A 17,446-nucleotide genomic window follows, 5' to 3' on the forward strand; every position below is an offset into this window, starting at 1 on the left:
AAAATCTTTGTGTGGGGCGCGGCTATCCTGCGGCTGCTCACACCATCTAATCATCTACCTCACCATTTTTAAACTAACTTTCTAAATTTATTGTCTATTACGTTTTTATATCGGTTCCGTTTTCATTTTCATCCCTCCAATTTCTCTTCTATTTTATTTTAAACCTTGTATTCTTAAATAACTTTTAAAAATAACCACGTTAGTAGTTTACTTATGAGTTTTTTTCAACTAAAACCATTAGTAGATATCAATTTCAATTTTATTTAAACAGCGACGTTGAACTATATTTTTGAAAAATTATAAAACTAAAAGATTAGTAGAAATATTGATAAATTTATCAACATGTCCATGCAAATTTGGTGTGCAAAATATATTTGGTCTATAGAATTTTAGGTATTGTTTCTTTTTTTTTCGATTAATTATTATCCGTTTAATTGTTAGAATTTGATTTCGTAGTTTCATAAATTTTAAAACTTCATCATTTTACTTTTGGTTTGAATTTTTGTTTTAATTTAGTTTTTAGAGTTTACGAGCTATATTTTTAAGCTTGATTAATCATGAGTATCAATTAATTAAAAATAATTATGAATTAATTATGAATTAAAATTTTAAATTTATTTTTTTTATAGTCATCTATATCATATAATTTAATTACTTATAGTTCTTTTAAATTAATCAATCAATATTGACATTAAAAGCATTAATTAATTATTTAATAAAAATCAAAGTTAAAACTATTAAAAATTAAAAGAATTTGAAAAACATTAATACAAACATTTCAAAAAAGTCTTAAATGTAAGATTAATGGAAAGTGGAGGGACTAAATTTTAAAGTAAAATAAAAGGAAATCTAAATTAATCAAGATATAATTTATAAAACCATAAAAAAGAGTATAACTATTTTTAGAATAATGGTGGATTGATCGAATCAAAGATCTAGTGGGAGAGATATTGCCGTCTCACTAAATTCAAGCAAGATTGAAGATTTATCACTTCATCCTTTTCTTTTCTCAGTTGGAAACTTGGAATCTAATCAGTTGGAAACTTGAAAAAGCCACGTGGATGAATGAAAAAATAGATATTTTTTTAACTCTAATGTTTTTGTCTCTCCTTCTGTATTAAACGAATAACATACTAATTTATTAAAAAAATGTATTTTGTTAGTTTGTATTTGAAATCTAGCTATTAGTTATGTTTGGAAGTGTTATTTTAATAAATATTGTTTTTATTCGTTTTCTTATTCAATTGAAATATTGTTATTTTACAGTTTAGATAATAGACAATTTGACCTAATATTAAATTGCGAAATTTTATTTAGATCATTAATTATTTAATTCTATATATTTTATCCTTTTTTTTTTCTTCCTTTTTTTACTTTCTATAACCATGTTTATTTGTGCTGAAAAACCCATATTTATTTATTTATTTGAGTACAACCTTGCCTTTTCAAATATTATTTTATAAATGTTGAGGGTAGATTTAATTAGATGATTTATAATAAAGAAGTTGGCACAGATTATTAATAATTTGGATTATGTTTGAATGTTCCTAATTCACATAGATCATACTCATTTCATCTAGTATTCTTTAAAATACATCCTTTTTAAAAGTAAAAAATAAAAAATATATCTGTTGTCTCTATTTCATATATATGCATATATCTTTTATCTCTTTCCTCTGGTGAAAGATATATGTGCTCTCTTTTCACAGCTTAATGGTACTTTAATGGCCCAAAGAGGTTTTTACTTGTTTTGAATATTTACACAGAAGAAATTACATAAATATAATAAAATCTAAAAATATTTAGAACTTATATAACAAAAAAATTTAAAACTCAAGAAGCCACTATTGTTTTTTCATATAATTTATACACTTACCAAAAAATACAATTTTACTCCCTTTCATGGAAACATCATTTGATATTTATGAGTCGCCACAATCCAATGTTGTGCACCAATTTTTTAAAGGTGACGGTAAGTAATGATTTTGTAATAAGTTTGTCAGATTATCCTTTAACTAAATTTGTTGTACTGTGATATCATCATTTTCTTCAAAATCATCACTTTACAAAAGATGTAGTTGAATATGATTTGTTTTATCTCCTTTAATATAACCTTCTTTGATGTTGTCTTTGTATAGTGTCGTTCAAAGAATTATACTAGAAAGACAAAACACATTCCACGAATGTGCTAAGTCATTGATTTTAGCCATACATATTCTCGATTTGCTTCATGCATTGCAAGAATTTCAACATTACTTGAAGAAGTGGTTGTTATTGCCTACTTTCACTGATCGTCATGATATAGTAGTTCTTCCAAATGTGAATAAATAATATGTTTGAGATCTAGCTTTGTGTGGATTAGTAAACATTCAAAATTTGAAAAACCAACTAAGTCATTGAATAAACAAACTCAGATCAATTATGTCATAACTTGTAGAAATACAAGTTATTATAGACTCTTAGGTAAAACAATAGAGTTAGAACGCAAGATAAAAGCACCAAAACGCGACCTTGGCTTACCCAGAAAACTTATCGCTTCACTTACACTTGGACAAGTGAGAGGAAAACTTATATTCGGTGCAGATTTAGTAGTCACGCGAGGAAAGGATCGTGTACCTTTATTGCATGATCTTGACCTAGAGATATAGCAAGCAATCGCATGCAACACGATCATGTCTCGCTGCGTAGCATAGTCGCATACATAGAACCTCAAATGAAACACCATCAAATCCATTGATTCTGCGAAGAGAGAGTTTGCGATAGGATTAGTAAAATGATAAATCTACATATACACATGTCAATCGTGCGAACTGAAATAAAAGACGAGCTTTGTGCCTTGGAAATAACTAAGTATATACTTAATTCCATCCCAATGTCCTTTTAATGGAGAGGAACTATATCTAGCTAATAAATTTGCTGAAAATGCAATATCTGATCTTGTATTATTAGCAAAAGATATAATTGCACAAATTGCAGTAACATATGGTACTTCTAGGCCAAAAAGTTCTTCATCATCATCTCAAGGTCAAAATACATCTTTCTTCATATCTAGTAAACGAACTTGCATTAGAATGTTTAATGGTTGTGCTTTATCCATATAAAATCTTTTTAACATTTTTCCTACAAAAGTTGATTGTTGAACAAATATGTCTTCTACTAAATGCTCAATTTGCAAGCAAAGACAATATTTTGTTTTTTCAAGATCTTTCATCTTGAATTCTTTCATAGTGACGAGAAGTAACCCCAACTCTTAAAGAAAGACAAGAAAACGTTTATCCATTTCCTAACTCTAATGTTTCAGACATATTAGAGTAGCTACTAGAGAAGCAACTTATTCAATTTTTTGAATGCAAATGACCGAAGCAAGCAAGAAAAGTATATGATCCTAACTACTGCAAGTATCATCAAGTACTTAGTCATCCAATTGAAAAGTGCTTTGTGCTAAAGGAGCTAATTCTAAAGTTAGCTTGTGAAAAGAAGATTGAGTTGGACATTGATGAAATAGCTCAGACAAATCATGTTTAGGTGGCAATAACTTCAAGTGTTCCAGCACTGGTCGTGTCTCAAAATAAATAAAAAAAACCTTGATTCAGTGTGGAACCTTTGAGCATATAGTTGTTCGATTCCAAAAAAAGATTGTGATTACATACTCCCAAAACAAAGTTGAACCTATTGAAGATGGTGAAGAAGGGTGGATCCTTGTAACTCGTCAAAAGAAAGAAAAGTCGAGTTTCGTTCAAAAGAAATTGCTTCTCCATCAACATTACAAAAAAGAAGCAACCCTCATAAAAAGAAGGGGAAAAGAAACAAGAAAACATAGGAAGACGATGATCTCCTCTAACCTCAAACACTGATAACTTTGTCAAGGTTCCTTCTAGGAAACTTCCTTGATCATCATTCAGAGAAAGTATTAAAAATACAACATGTTGTTAGCATAGTAGAAGTCAACAAAAATCATGCATCTTCCAAAGAAGTATATGACTAAACGGAAATTAAGCAAAGAACTTTTATCTTCGATCGTATTAACCCTTCAACTACTCAATCTTGAGTCTTCCAAAGATTGAGTATGGCCACAATGGAAGAAGAAAACCAATGTTCAACTTCTACTTCCACTTAAACTCCAGCTTTTCAAAGGTTAAGTATCTCCATGTGTAAAAAGATCAAGCTTCGACATTTGTTTTCGATCATCTAAAGATGACAAGCGATCAACATGAATGAAGGATGAAAACTTTGAAGCAAAAATAATTTCACGAAGAAACCAATGATGAGAAGATTAACAGTCTTGTCCCTTCACACATGAAGAAGAAATTTTTTATTGACATAAATACAGAAGGTTCCTTGACGGTGAAGCCAAGACTTATTATATTGACAAATTCTACAAATGAAGGAGGTCAACAAATCCTTAATGAAAATATGAGCTACTAAATATGCAAAAGCTTCTTATTGCAAGAGCCTAAACTACACGATGCTCCTATCCAACTTGAGCTTAAAAGATGAATGGAAAAATAAAATCAGTTAAACTACGTCATGGCTTGATCCCTACATTATAAAGAGTACGAAGGCAGCTTAAATAAACAAAGTTCAGTCTAGTGAAAAGAGAAAAGAAAAAATATATATATTTAGTTGAACTATGTTATGACTTGATCCCTTTCTTCGAGGGTACAAAGACATTTTAAAGGAAACTTTAAGTTGAGTCTAGTAATAAAAGAAACAATAAAATATAAGGGTACATAGGAAACTTAAAATAAATTTTAAGTTTAGTTGTACACAAACAAAGATAATGTCATAACCATGTAAAACATGACACTAGGAAATTGATGGTGTTCATTCTAATTAAAGAATATCAACTTAGAGTTGAAGATGACTTGTTGGGCCAATACACTACTAGAAAAAGGGACTGTCTTCACATTTGTGATTTTAAATACTTGAGAGTTTTTGGAAAAAAAGTCAAGAAATGGATGATTTCAAAGATAAAACATCAATAATTTTTATGAAAAGGCGAAGGCAGGCCAATTTTCGGCTTTCTTGACGTTTCTTAAACGCCAAGTGATATGTACTTTTCCTTGATATTTTAAAAACGTCAAGTGATAACTATTTTTTTCTTGACGTTTTGAAAACTCCAAAAAAATTTAGGAAAAGGAGGAGCCGTGAAAAATTTTTGAATTTTTTTTTACTATGGAACCTTTCTTGATGTTTGAAAAACGCCAAGTGCTATATACTTTTACTTGACAGTTTATAAACATCAAGTAATATCTATTAAATTCTTGACGTTTTCAACGTCAAGAATTTTTAAGAAAAAGTGGAAGTGACCAAGTTTTTGAAAAAAATGATTATGTATCTCCTAACTACATGCATGGAGTCGAGAGATAGATGCAAACTTCCGACAACTCTAGTAACTCATTGGGAGTTGTTGGTGATATGTCGACGCCTTTAATAAAGCTTCAGTAGTTAGGGAGAACTCCCAATATATACATATCAGGCTGCGTCGAGATTGTGCCTTTGAAATCCATTTCCATATCTTAATTTCATAGATCTACGAAGAAGGAAAATCCAACCACGAATGACCACCACTGCCACGAGTTTCACCATGCCACCACCGTCCTCGTCACCTGCCCCATCTCTTCCATTGCCGCCCTTGTCCTTAAGTGCCGCCGTCATCGCCATGTCGCCCCTAACTCTTCTGTATGACAATTATCCTTTGTTTTAGAAATCTCTTTTAGGTTTGATTTCATTTAATAGGTTTCTTGTCATGCTCTATTTATCTTTTAGGTTTGATTCCATTTATGTGGAGAATTTCTCTTTGTTTTGAGAATTTGTTGAAGAAGTTCAATATTTGTTATGTCGAGATTTGCAAGTATTTATATTTGTTATGTAAAGATTTGAAGAAGTTGATTTTGTTTATGTGGAAATTTGTAAGTATATATATTTGCTATGTGGAGATTTGAAGAAGTTGATTTTGTTTATGTGGAGATTTGAAGAAGTTTGATTTTGGTTAACCATGCTACAATCCTTCTTATTATCATTCCCTCTCTGATTTCCGTTTTCTAATTCCCTTTCTTTGTTTCTACTTTCTCGCGTCTTATTGTTCGTCTCAATCCATTTTCGATCCCATGCATTAATGCAATATTGGTAAATATTTTCAAATATTATTTTTTTTCAACTTAGTGATTTCCTTTTACAATATTGGTAAGTATGCTTCAACCTTTATTGGAGGGAAAATTACATTACACGGGTTTGAGAGACTCACCACTGAATCCAAAACCTTGAAGTGATGGGCTAGATTTCCTCCTCTTCGTAGCTTCATTATTCTCTTCGTTGAGACCATGGAGGAGATACTTCGCGAGTCAAGAACATACACCAATCGAGTCTATCCCCAAGCTCCTCATGTTTTGTTGAGTGTTTTGGATTGTATTCTTTGCAGCACCAGGTAAATTATTTTTCTTCATTTTCTTTTCAAGATTTCCAAGCTCAGAACTCTCATCTCTTTGTAAATATTCTTTTATTTTCTCCTTTGTTTCATAAGATTTGAATGAGTGGTTTGTGGTGCTGACTACTCATACTGTTCTTGCGGGATTCTTTTGTAAATTGCTTAATGTAAAATGTAAGAGGATGTACTTCTAGTTAGTTTTTAGAAAAATAAAATAAAATTAAGAGATGATGTTCACAAGTTAATATGTGTTAAGCTGTGATGTTCCATTTCTCTCCTTACATTTACTTGATGTTTTCGAAATATGTTTTGTTAAATCTTAGGAGTGAAATTGCTTCCATGTCCTGACTTAATTAGTAATTTTGATGTTATATACTTATATTAATTCATTTATTTAGGCATCTGAATAATTAGGTTATTGGGTGCCTGTGAATGTAAGATTTTGATGTTTATTCCACAGAAACTGCAAGATTGATTCCCATGAAGTTGATTGGGTGGGAATATCAGATTGTTGGCACAAATTCATACTCCCTTTCTATATTTTGTCTGTTTTTTTAGAGTTGTTTTTAAAATGCCAAATTTTGATAACTCAAAAATAGTTTCTAAAACTATATTTTTTTTCTTTTCAAATTTGATTGCAAATTCAAATATTCCTTAATAATTCTAAAAACTACAGTAAGGAAATAGTGCAAAAACTCTGGTCCCCAATGCCAAAGTCGTATGAGAAGGGTGAATTTTGATTCCTAATCTTCATTATTCATGAACCTTTCATCTTATTTGTTCTTACCCAGTTTTTAATTATGGGTTTCAAACAAATCGTACTTAGGGCTTGAAATTTACGTTTAGCTGCTAATTTTATTTCCCACAAGTCGTCTCGTTCCTGCAAAGTTTATTGTGGCCTTAAGGTTCTTTTCACCCTATCTTTTTCTCAATGTAGTATGCGATGTATTTCACATAAAAAAAATATATGTAAGTTTGATCGTTGTTAGGGTCCCGATTGGATCTTGGCTTTGCCCCAATCTTGAATTTGTTTAATTTGATGTTGTTGATTTTGTTACTTTTTTCACCAATTGCTGTGAAACTGTTTTGGTGTGTAATCTTTGGAATGTCAATGTCTTTGTGTATTTTTCTTGTTTTGTTTATAGGCTTTTCATAAAAGTAGATTATCTATCTTTATAGAAATTCTTATGCATGTTTATGAGATTGTTGGACCACAATATAGGGATTACATGGGCAATACAGGAACAAAAATATAACTAAATTACAACTAAAAAAATCTGAAACATGCTTGATGTATTTTAAATGTCATAAACAAGTATATTCTTGATGTTCTTCAAATGTCACAAAGTTGCATAACTTTAGCTCATTCCCACAAAGGAGAATTTGATTTGGTTGTCTCTACCTCATTTGTGCGATCAAGTCTTGTTTGTCTCACTCTGCCTCACATGTATGGTTCAGTCTGCAAGTTCCTCTGGCTTTACGTCATATGTGCAATCAAGTCTGATTCATCTGGCTTTGCCTCATATATGTGATCAAGTTTGGTTCGTCTTGCTCTACCTTATATTTTCTATCAGGTTTGGTTCATTTGGCTCTACCTCAGAATTGCAATCAGGTCTTGTTCATCTAGCCTTGCCTCATATGTGTAATACGATTTGGTTTGCTTGGCTCTACCTCAAGTTGCAATTAGGTCTAGTTCGTCTGGCTCAGCCTCATATGTGGGTCAAGTCTAGTTCATTTGGCTCTACCTCATTTATGAGGCCAAGTCTAGTTCGTCTGGCTCAGACTCATACCTGGATCAAGAATGGTTGTATGGCCCAGCCTCATACGTATGATCAAGTCTGGTTCGTCTAGCTTTGCCTCATATGGGTGATTAAGTAAGGTTCATTTGGATCTGCTTCATGTGCAATAAAGTTTGATTCATCTGTGTATGGCTCATATGCAGGTTCAAGTTTAGTTAGTCTGGCTGAACCTCTCTAAGATGTCGATTCTTCACCACCTCATCTCTGAAGATTAGATTCGATCTATTTGGCTTTGCCTCTTAGAAGTAAATATGTCTGATTGTTCCTACTAGAAGTGGGATCTCTGACGATGAAGTAAAGGTACCCCGATCATTTCTATTAGAAGTGGGATCGTTAACGGTAGAGTAAAGGTGTCTGACTGTTCCTATTAGGAGTGAGATCACTAAAGGCAAAGTAAAGAATGCTCGATCATTCCTACTACAACTAGGATTGGTGATGATAGAGTTAAAGCTTGATTGTTCCTAGTAGAAGTGAGATTGCTAACATCAAAGTAAAGGTGTCTGATTGCTACTACTAAAAGTAGGATCGCTTATGGTAAAGTAAAGGTGTTTAACTGTTCTTAGTAGAAGTAGGATTGCAGACGACAAAGTAAAGGTGCCTGATCCTTCCTTTTAGAAGGGGAATCTCTGGCAACAAAGTAAAAGTGCGAGACCATTCCTACTGGAATTGGGATCTCTATTAGTAGAGTAAGGGTGCCCGACTCCTTTTAGTATTAATAGGATTGCTAACGACATAGTAAAGGTGCTTGACCATTCCTACTAGAAGTGGGATCGTTGAATGTAGATAGTAGCTTTAGCCTAAATACACATTTACTTTATACTGTATAGTTATTTTATACTGCTTAGATGAAGAGTAAGCCTTAGAACTAAGCTTTGATATAAATTCCCTATGTTTGATCCTGGACTATCCAGAAAACCTATTGTTTCGATTACACTTGGGCAAGCAATAGAAAAAGTTGTACTCAACGAGAATTTAGTAGTTACGCAAGGACTAGAGACATAATGAGCATCTCGCATGCAATGACCATGACTCATCATGTAGCTAATATAGATATACTAGAACACACACCACAACAATAAGTACTAAGTTTGAATCGAATCCACCACCTAAACCTGGGATTTTCTTTCACCAACATCTCATCGCCTAGACTTGGGATTTACTTTCACCAACTTCACACAATAAACCTGAGATTCGCTTTCATCAGCATCAAGTGATTGAATCGAGATTTCTACTAGCATCTTGTAGCAATCTCAATCACATCATGGACTTGGGATTTGCTTTCACCAGTGTCTTATTGCCTAAACCTAGGATTCACTTTCACCAGCGTCTCTCATTACATTACTCACATAGATCTAAGATTCACTTCACCAGCGTCTTACAATAAATCAATCACCACTACTCGTTACACACACAACACCAACATCAAAATGAGAGACATTAGATCAACCGATCACACATAAAACGGATATCACACAGCAGACATCAACAAAAAGATTTCATAAGAAAGCTTTTCAGACACATTTATAAAATACTTCCTTTCGTTTGTAAAAATCATACGTACAACATTTCCATGATAAACAACATGAATTCATTTAGAAAGATCATTCATTCAAGAAAACATTTACAATCAAAGATTTTTTTTAAAGGATCACTCACAACAACATTTAACTTCAATTCTTTCTCCCTTTGGCTTTCAACTTCTTCTTCTTATCTAGTGGTTCTCCTCAACCGACTTCTCAATACTCCAAAATCTCTTCTAAACAACTCAATAGAATTTTTAGCATTTTTTGCACTTTCTTTCGGTCTTTGGTCCTATTTATAGTGACCTTTCACCTCAAAGGGTCACTTTCACACTTTACACATGTCACTTTACCGTTTCACCACGCCTATACAACCAACCCAAACTTACCACTAAACGTCAGTTACGATTAGACATTTTTCTTGAGATGCCAACCTTATCTCTTTGGAAAGCCAACTTGTTTAAATCGCTTGACTTTCTTCTTGAAAAGCACAAACATTTACTTTCCCTAAAGGACTGTCTAGTCACTTCAACCGAACACCTACCTCATCTCCATACTCTTAGGCATAGGTACTTCTCTCCACATTACTATCCCAATCGCCTAATTCTTAGCGTCAAATGCAACTTCTTCATTGCCACTAGCCTCAATGCGTTACCTACTTCACGCGATGGATCAATTACTTCTCTTCGTATCACCTTTCTCCAATTATATCCTTCTTCGCAAAATGCCTCTTTTTACACTTAGTCAAAGTAGCTGATCTCATCAGAGTTCTTCTTCCACAGAACTTTCTTTTTTGATTAGGGACTCACTGTCTATTTCTAATAGGAGTAGAATCGCTCATAGCAAAGCTAAAAAGATGTCACCCTGCAAAAGTTCAAAATATACATAAAGAAAAAAAGAAGAAGAAAAGAAACAAGATGAAAAAGTTCACCTTTTGAAAATATGCGTGGAAGAAAAAAATACTATTTTCTCTAGAGCAAGTTACCAACATTGAATCATGGAAAAAAAAAAGATAAAAAATAAGTTAGTAAACAAATTGTATTAAAAGAAGAAAAGAAAAGAAGGGAGAGTAAAAGAAAAAGAAAAAGAATAGGTAAAGGAAAGGAAACTTACATACATGTAACAAAATAACAAAGTATTTATAGTCCGTGTAACAAAACTCGTAAAGTTCAGCCATTTTTTAAATATTTTAGGTTTGCCTTTACATCTTTTTCTCTTCCTTGCGATAAAATCGTCTTCTTTCTCTTGCGATTTCTTTCATATTCTTCCTCATGCGATTTCTTTCATCGTCTTTCTTTTTTTCTTCGTTTTTTTTTTTGCAATTTCTTTTTATAATCTTTCTTATTTTTCAATTCTTTTTTTACATCGTTAAATCTTTTCATCGTCTTTCTTCTTTTCTTCTTTTTTTTCGTTGCGATTTCTTTCCATCGTCTTTCTTCTTTTCTGATTTTGCGATTTCTTTCAATGTCTTTTCTTCTTTTTTATTCTTTTTTACATCGTTTAATATTTTCTTCGTCTTTTTTCTTTTCTGATTCTTTTTTACATCGTTTAATCTTTTCATCGTCTTTCTTCTTTTCCTTTTTTTTTGCTATGATTTCTTTCCATTATCTTTTTTTTTCCTCTTCTTTTTTTACATCGTTTGAATTTGGATAACCAAATCTAAACGATCGTGTACAAAATTAACAAATCTAAACAATCGTGTATAAAAAATCTTGAAAAAAATCATTCAAATTGAAGTAGCCAAATGTAAACATTCGTGTAAAAAAATAAATCATCGGTAGACAAATCTAAACGATCGTGTACCAAAAGAATTAAAAAATCATTTAGTCAAATCTAAACGATCATGTAAACTAATCTAAACGATCGTATAAAAAAAATAAACGATTGTGTAGTAAAAGAATTTTAAAAAATCGTTTAGCCAAATCTAAACAATCGTGTACAGAGATTTGAAAAAAATTCGGGACCCAAATCTAAATGATTAAATCTAAACGATCGTGTAACCAAATTTAAACGTAACCAATTTAAACGATCGTGTAACAAAATTAAACGATAGAATTGAAAAAATAAATTGTAGCCATATATAAACGATCGTATACCAAATAATAGCCAAATCCAAATCTAAACGATTGTGTAACCAAATTAAACGATTGTGTAACAAAATTAAACGATAGAATTGAAAAATAAATTGTAGTCATATCTAAACGATCGTGTACCAAACAATAGCCAAATCTAAACGATCGCAAATATATTACACGCGCGTTGTTGACAGTGTAGTTGATGGGACATTTTTAGTATTTTACACGATGAGCCTTTGAACTTTTTTTATTTTTCAGAATTGTTCTATACATTGTAAATACTTTACCGCTTTTTTATATTTTTGAGAAAATCCATAAAGAAATTACAAGGAGTTCCAACCAAAAAAAATAAAGGAAAGGATAAAAAAAGGGGAGAAAAAACAAGGTAGACACTACAAGAAAATGGCCCATTCCCGACGCCGAAAATCACGTCGGCATAAAAAACGTCGGGAATAAGGGCTTTCCCGACGCCATCAATAACGCGTCGGGAGATGCGTCGGGAAAACAATCTTTCCCGACGCACCACGAAGGCGTCGGCAACAATACGTCGGGAAAAGGGACTTTTCCCGACGCCGTGCACAGTGCGTCGGGAGAGGCGTCGGGAATAGGGGTTTTTCCCGACGCCACGTAAAACGTCGGGAAAAGGGGTTTAATGAGCGTCGGGAATTCCCCTTTTCCCGACGCATTTTGGGGGATTTCCCGACGCCTCGTGACTGCGTCGGGAAATCCCCTTTAAATTCATTTCGGTTCTGTGAATACAGAACCGAAGCCGAGAGGAGAGGAGAAAAAGAAAGGAGAAGAAGAAGAAGTCGCCTTGCCGCCGTTGTTTCCTTTTGTTCCGCCGCCGTCCGTCGCCGACCGCCCTCGCCGTTGTTCCTCGTCGCCGTCTGCCACGTTAGGTAAGTGAAATATGTAAATTTATTTGATTTAAGTTTATGTTTTAGGGTTTTTTTTGATAAAAATTAGTTTAGGGTTATTTTTTATGAAAATTAGTTTAGGATTTTCTTTTGGAATAGATTTTTGTTTGTTAAATGTATTTTTGTATAGAGTGTGTGTAATTTGTAGTTGAATTGAAATTTGAAATTTGAATGGTTTAGGATTTTTGTTTTAGAAAATTGAATAAAATTGAATGGGGGTTGAATTGGGGGAGAGGTTTATTGTTAAATTGAAAATTGAATTGGGAGGGGGGTTTATATTTGAATTGAAAATTGAAAATTGAAAATTGAAATTGGGGGGGGGGGGAGGGGAATTTAGTTGAATGGAAAATTGAAATTGGAGAGGGGGGGGGGAGTGGAGTTAATAGTTAAATTTAAAATTGAATTAGAGGGAGGGGGTTTAAGTTAAATTGAAAATTGAGATTGGGGGGGGGGGGAGGGGAATTTATAGTTGAATGGAAAATTGAAATTGGAGAGGGGGGGGGGGGGAGTGGAGTTAATAGTTAAATTTAAAATTGAATTGGAGGGAGGGGGTTTAAGTTAAATTGAAAATTGAGATTGGGGGGGGGGGGGAGGGGAATTTATAGTTGAATGAAAAATTGAAATTTGAAGGGGGGGGGGGGAGTTAATAGTTAAATTGAATTGGGAATGTAATATGTGTGTTAAGATTTGTTTTTGCTATCCTGCAGTTATGGTAGCATTTTTTGTTTTGAATTTGTTTATGTTTGGGATGGCTATCCTGCAGTTATGGTAGCCTTTTTTGTTTTGAATTTGTTTATGTTTGGGATGGCTATCCTGCAGTTATGGTAGCCTTTTTTGTTTTGAATTTGTTTATGTTTGGGATGGCTATCCTGCAGTTATGGTAGCCTTTTTTGTTTTGAATTTGCTGGTATCAAGGGGTGGTAGTTAGGATAGCTTGAAGTATTTTGTTGTTAATAATTAGGTTGTGTTGGCTATCCTGCAGTTATGGTAGCCTTTGTAGTTTGGAGGGGTTTGTAGGATGTGAAGATATTTTGAAGTATTGTGTTGTTAATAATTAGGTTGTGTTGGCTATCCTGCAGTTATGGATAAGGGTTGGATGAAACTTAGAAATAAGTTATCCCTTGAGTATAGACATGGAGTGACCCAATTTTTAGAATTTGCCAAATTTCACGTTGATGCTTACGGACGATTGAGGTGTCCATGCAAGAGATGTTTGAATTTAAATTGGAGCTCATTAGAGGGTGTGGAAAGACATCTGCTGACTATAGGAATATCCCCCTACTACACAGAATGGGTGTATCATGGAGAGTCATTAAGCTATAGAGGTACAGAAAACTTTGAGGAAGGAACTAGTAGTAATCCTTTTAATGAAGGAACTAGTAGTACACAATTTAATGAAGAAGGTGATATCTTTGGTATGCTAAATGATTTACAAGCCCCTATAGAACATGAAGAGGAAATAGAGGAATTTCGTTTGGAAGATGAAATGGCGATGAATGTTGGGGTAAATATAGATGAAGATACAACAAATAATATATTTCAGGACTTATTGAATCAAGCATGTAATGAGTTGTACCCCGGTTGTTCTGAATTTTCGTCGTTGAATTTTTTGGTTAAGTTGATGCATGTGAAAGTTCTAAATGGTTGGAGTAACAAGTCGTTCGACATGTTGTTAGAACTTTTAAGAGCAGCGTTTCCAATGTGTAATAGTACTATTCCTAGTTCATTTTATGAAGCAAAACGAAAACTTCGTGACTTGGGCTTGGGATACGAGACTATTCACGCGTGCAAGTATGATTGTGTATTGTATTGGAAAGAGTTTGCTGATTTGCAACATTGTCCTACATGTGGCGAGGCTAGGTACAAGGTTAATGATAATAGAGGGAAAACTCTTTCACATGCAAGCGATGAGGAATTATAGTGACAAATTAAACCACGTATGCACATATTTATATCTAGTTTATATATTTTGATTCTAGCTATGTGTTTGTATTTGGTTATTGAATGTTTGTTTTTTATATGTCCATAGTCATTATGTCATATCGACGATCAAGTTTTATGGAGACGGACGATATGTTCCTCCAGTTTGAGGAGGATTTAGATAACATTGCGGGAGGGTCGTCATCTGTGGGCGACAATACGGGTGAGTCTAAGAATTTTATTCATTTTTAACTTACAAATATTTCATGTAGGGGTTCCTAACTTTATATCTTATTGTCTATTTATTGAGCAGGGTCTTCTTCTCAACAAACGACCCCGACTCCTAGGAGACGTGCGCAGTCTCGACTCTTGGAGTTAGAGCGCCACGTTGCAATAAATGGGCGCATTCCGATGACGATCGCCCCTGGAGCGGAGAAGCCTATTTCTCCACACGCCGTTCGCTTCAGCCAAGCGATAGGCGTGTGCGTGCGAAAGACATTTCCCGTCCGCTGTCTTAAGTGGACGGACGTTGGGAGAGAATACATTGAGGTCGTCAAGGGCGACCTCCAGGTAATTAAATGCACTACACATTTATATATGATTTCATTTGAAACATATCTAACTTTAACCAATCTAATGTGTTATGTTTGTAATGTGCAGCGATTCTTTGTGCTTGATTTCAACGATCAAGCAATGAACAGGTTTGTTGAGCATCAGATGCTCACGACCTTTAAAGAGTTCCGGGCCGACTGTCATAAACATTTCAAAAAGTACAGCGACCCGGAGGAGGCTCGTGCCAACCCACCAAACGCATTGGTTGGACGTGATGAGGATTGGCACTTCCTCTGCGACCATTATATCAGCCGTGCATTCCAGGTATTTGTCATGATTAATTATGATAACAAGTTTTTATATGTATAAGAAATAAACAATATAATTGTTTTAATGCAGGAGCAATCACGGACAAACAAGGCTGCTCGACAGAAGCAGCCTTACAATCATAGTAGCGGGTCGAAGTCGTTTCTACAACGACAGTATGAGCTCGCTGAAAGAAGAGGGCAGCCGGTCGATCGTGTGGAATTGTTCCGGGAAACACACGTTCGAGCTGGGACATTCGTGTCGCAGGCCGCCGAGGATGCGCATGTAAGTTATACCCTTATTAATTATCCACTTTTATTATATATTTTAGCGCGTTACCTAACATAATTTTTAAATTTGTTGCAGAATCAAATGCTGGAACTCCAATCCCAGCCTACCCCAGAGGGTAGTCAGCCACTCTCTGAGGATGAGATATGCGATCAGGTGTTGGGTCGACGACCAGGCTACTCAAAAGGCCTTGGTTGGGGACCCAAGCCGAAGGCCCGCAGAACGGCAAGTGCAAGCAGTTCGTCGACATCTTGTTCGCAGTCCACACAAAAAGAGATTGAATTACAAGCTAAACTTCATGAAGCTTTGGAACGGATTGAAGTACAAGATAGAAATCACCAAGCATTAGCTTCACAAGTGGAAGCTATGAAAAAGATGATTGAAGACCTAACTCGTGCACAACAGGGACCACCACATGATCCCTAGCCCTGCGGTACGTCGTATATGTCTCTATTATTCTTAAGTTTTTGCAATATATAATTATGTATTAAACTTAGTTATTTTTATACCATTTTTAGGACCGAAGGTGTAGAATGACGCGCATACGCACCTCGTTGGGAGATTGGGTCTTATGTTTATGTTTTTTGTATATTGAAAACTATATTTTCTTGTAATCAACTTATTCGTATTATTAATTTTAATTCTATGTTTTAATTTGTGTTTGTATATTTATTAATTTAATCCAAAACGTCGCCAAATTTTTTTGAGCAATCCGAACATCATTGTGAATGTTTGAGCAAAATATTATAAGGAAAAAAGTAAAAATAAAATATTTAAAAAAATATATAAAAAATATTTCCCGACGTTCATTACGTCGGGAAAAAAACGTCGGAAAATAGGCTTTCCCGACGCCGTGAGATGCGTCGGCATAAACGGCGTCGGGAATAAGGTTTTCCCGACGCCGGCTTTCCCGACGCATCCCACGGCGTCGGGAAAGCCTCTCGCGACGCATTTCCCCCGACGTTCTTCCCGACGTCGTTTTGTACGTCGGGATATCCTTTCCCGACGTTCTTTGCATTTTCGCCGACGTATTTGTGCGTCGGGAGTACCCACATCTCTTGTAGTGAGAGAAGAGAAGAATGGGGAAAACGGAAAGGATATGGTTAATGAGGTGAAGTCTTTTGTTTCTATTTATAGGTTTAGCTCAAGATCTTAATTTATTTAGGAAAATTTCATTAATGGAGAAAATCTAGTTTCATAGATGTGGACATTATTATTCTAAATTTGAATAAAAATTGGTTTTGGTAAAGGACTAATTTATTTAAATTTCATTCCAAAGTTTATCCCGGTTCAAAAATTGGATTTCTAAATCCAAACAAAATCAAATTATGGACAATATTGTTCATTTTATCACAAATTTAAATTAGAGCTATAATCCCAATTTTATTTCAAGATTGACGATTCATATTTATCTCAAATTTAAATTTGACCATATTCCAAATTTTTGTCAAAAAATTGTCATGATTTAAGTTTGCATCCTCACGAAAAATTAAATTACAGACGAGACCTCGAGCTTACCTCAAATCAAAATTTAGTTATATTCCAAAATTTATCCTAAATTCAAATTTAGATTTTTATCCTCAAATTAAATTAACTTGCTAATAAAACCTTAAACTTATCTCAAATGTTTGTTCATATTTCA

General features: G+C 34.0%; 1 protein-coding gene across 1 annotated transcript; it reads left to right on the forward strand.

Annotated features, from left to right (window-relative positions):
* Positions 1-12,562: 12,562 nt before the first annotated feature.
* Positions 12,563-16,458, forward strand: LOC127151706 (uncharacterized). Its single transcript, XM_051091653.1, has 7 exons — positions 12,563-12,720; positions 14,768-14,881; positions 14,972-15,228; positions 15,319-15,534; positions 15,610-15,801; positions 15,883-16,237; positions 16,323-16,458. Exons 2-6 carry the CDS (start codon positions 14,773-14,775, stop codon positions 16,228-16,230), a joined length of 1,122 nt encoding a protein of 373 aa, XP_050947610.1. The 5' UTR covers positions 12,563-12,720; positions 14,768-14,772; the 3' UTR covers positions 16,231-16,237; positions 16,323-16,458.
* Positions 16,459-17,446: the final 988 nt, after the last annotated feature.

Source organism: Cucumis melo, chromosome 11, assembly GCF_025177605.1.
Source record: "Cucumis melo cultivar AY chromosome 11, USDA_Cmelo_AY_1.0, whole genome shotgun sequence".
Classification (NCBI taxonomy): domain Eukaryota; kingdom Viridiplantae; phylum Streptophyta; class Magnoliopsida; order Cucurbitales; family Cucurbitaceae; genus Cucumis; species Cucumis melo.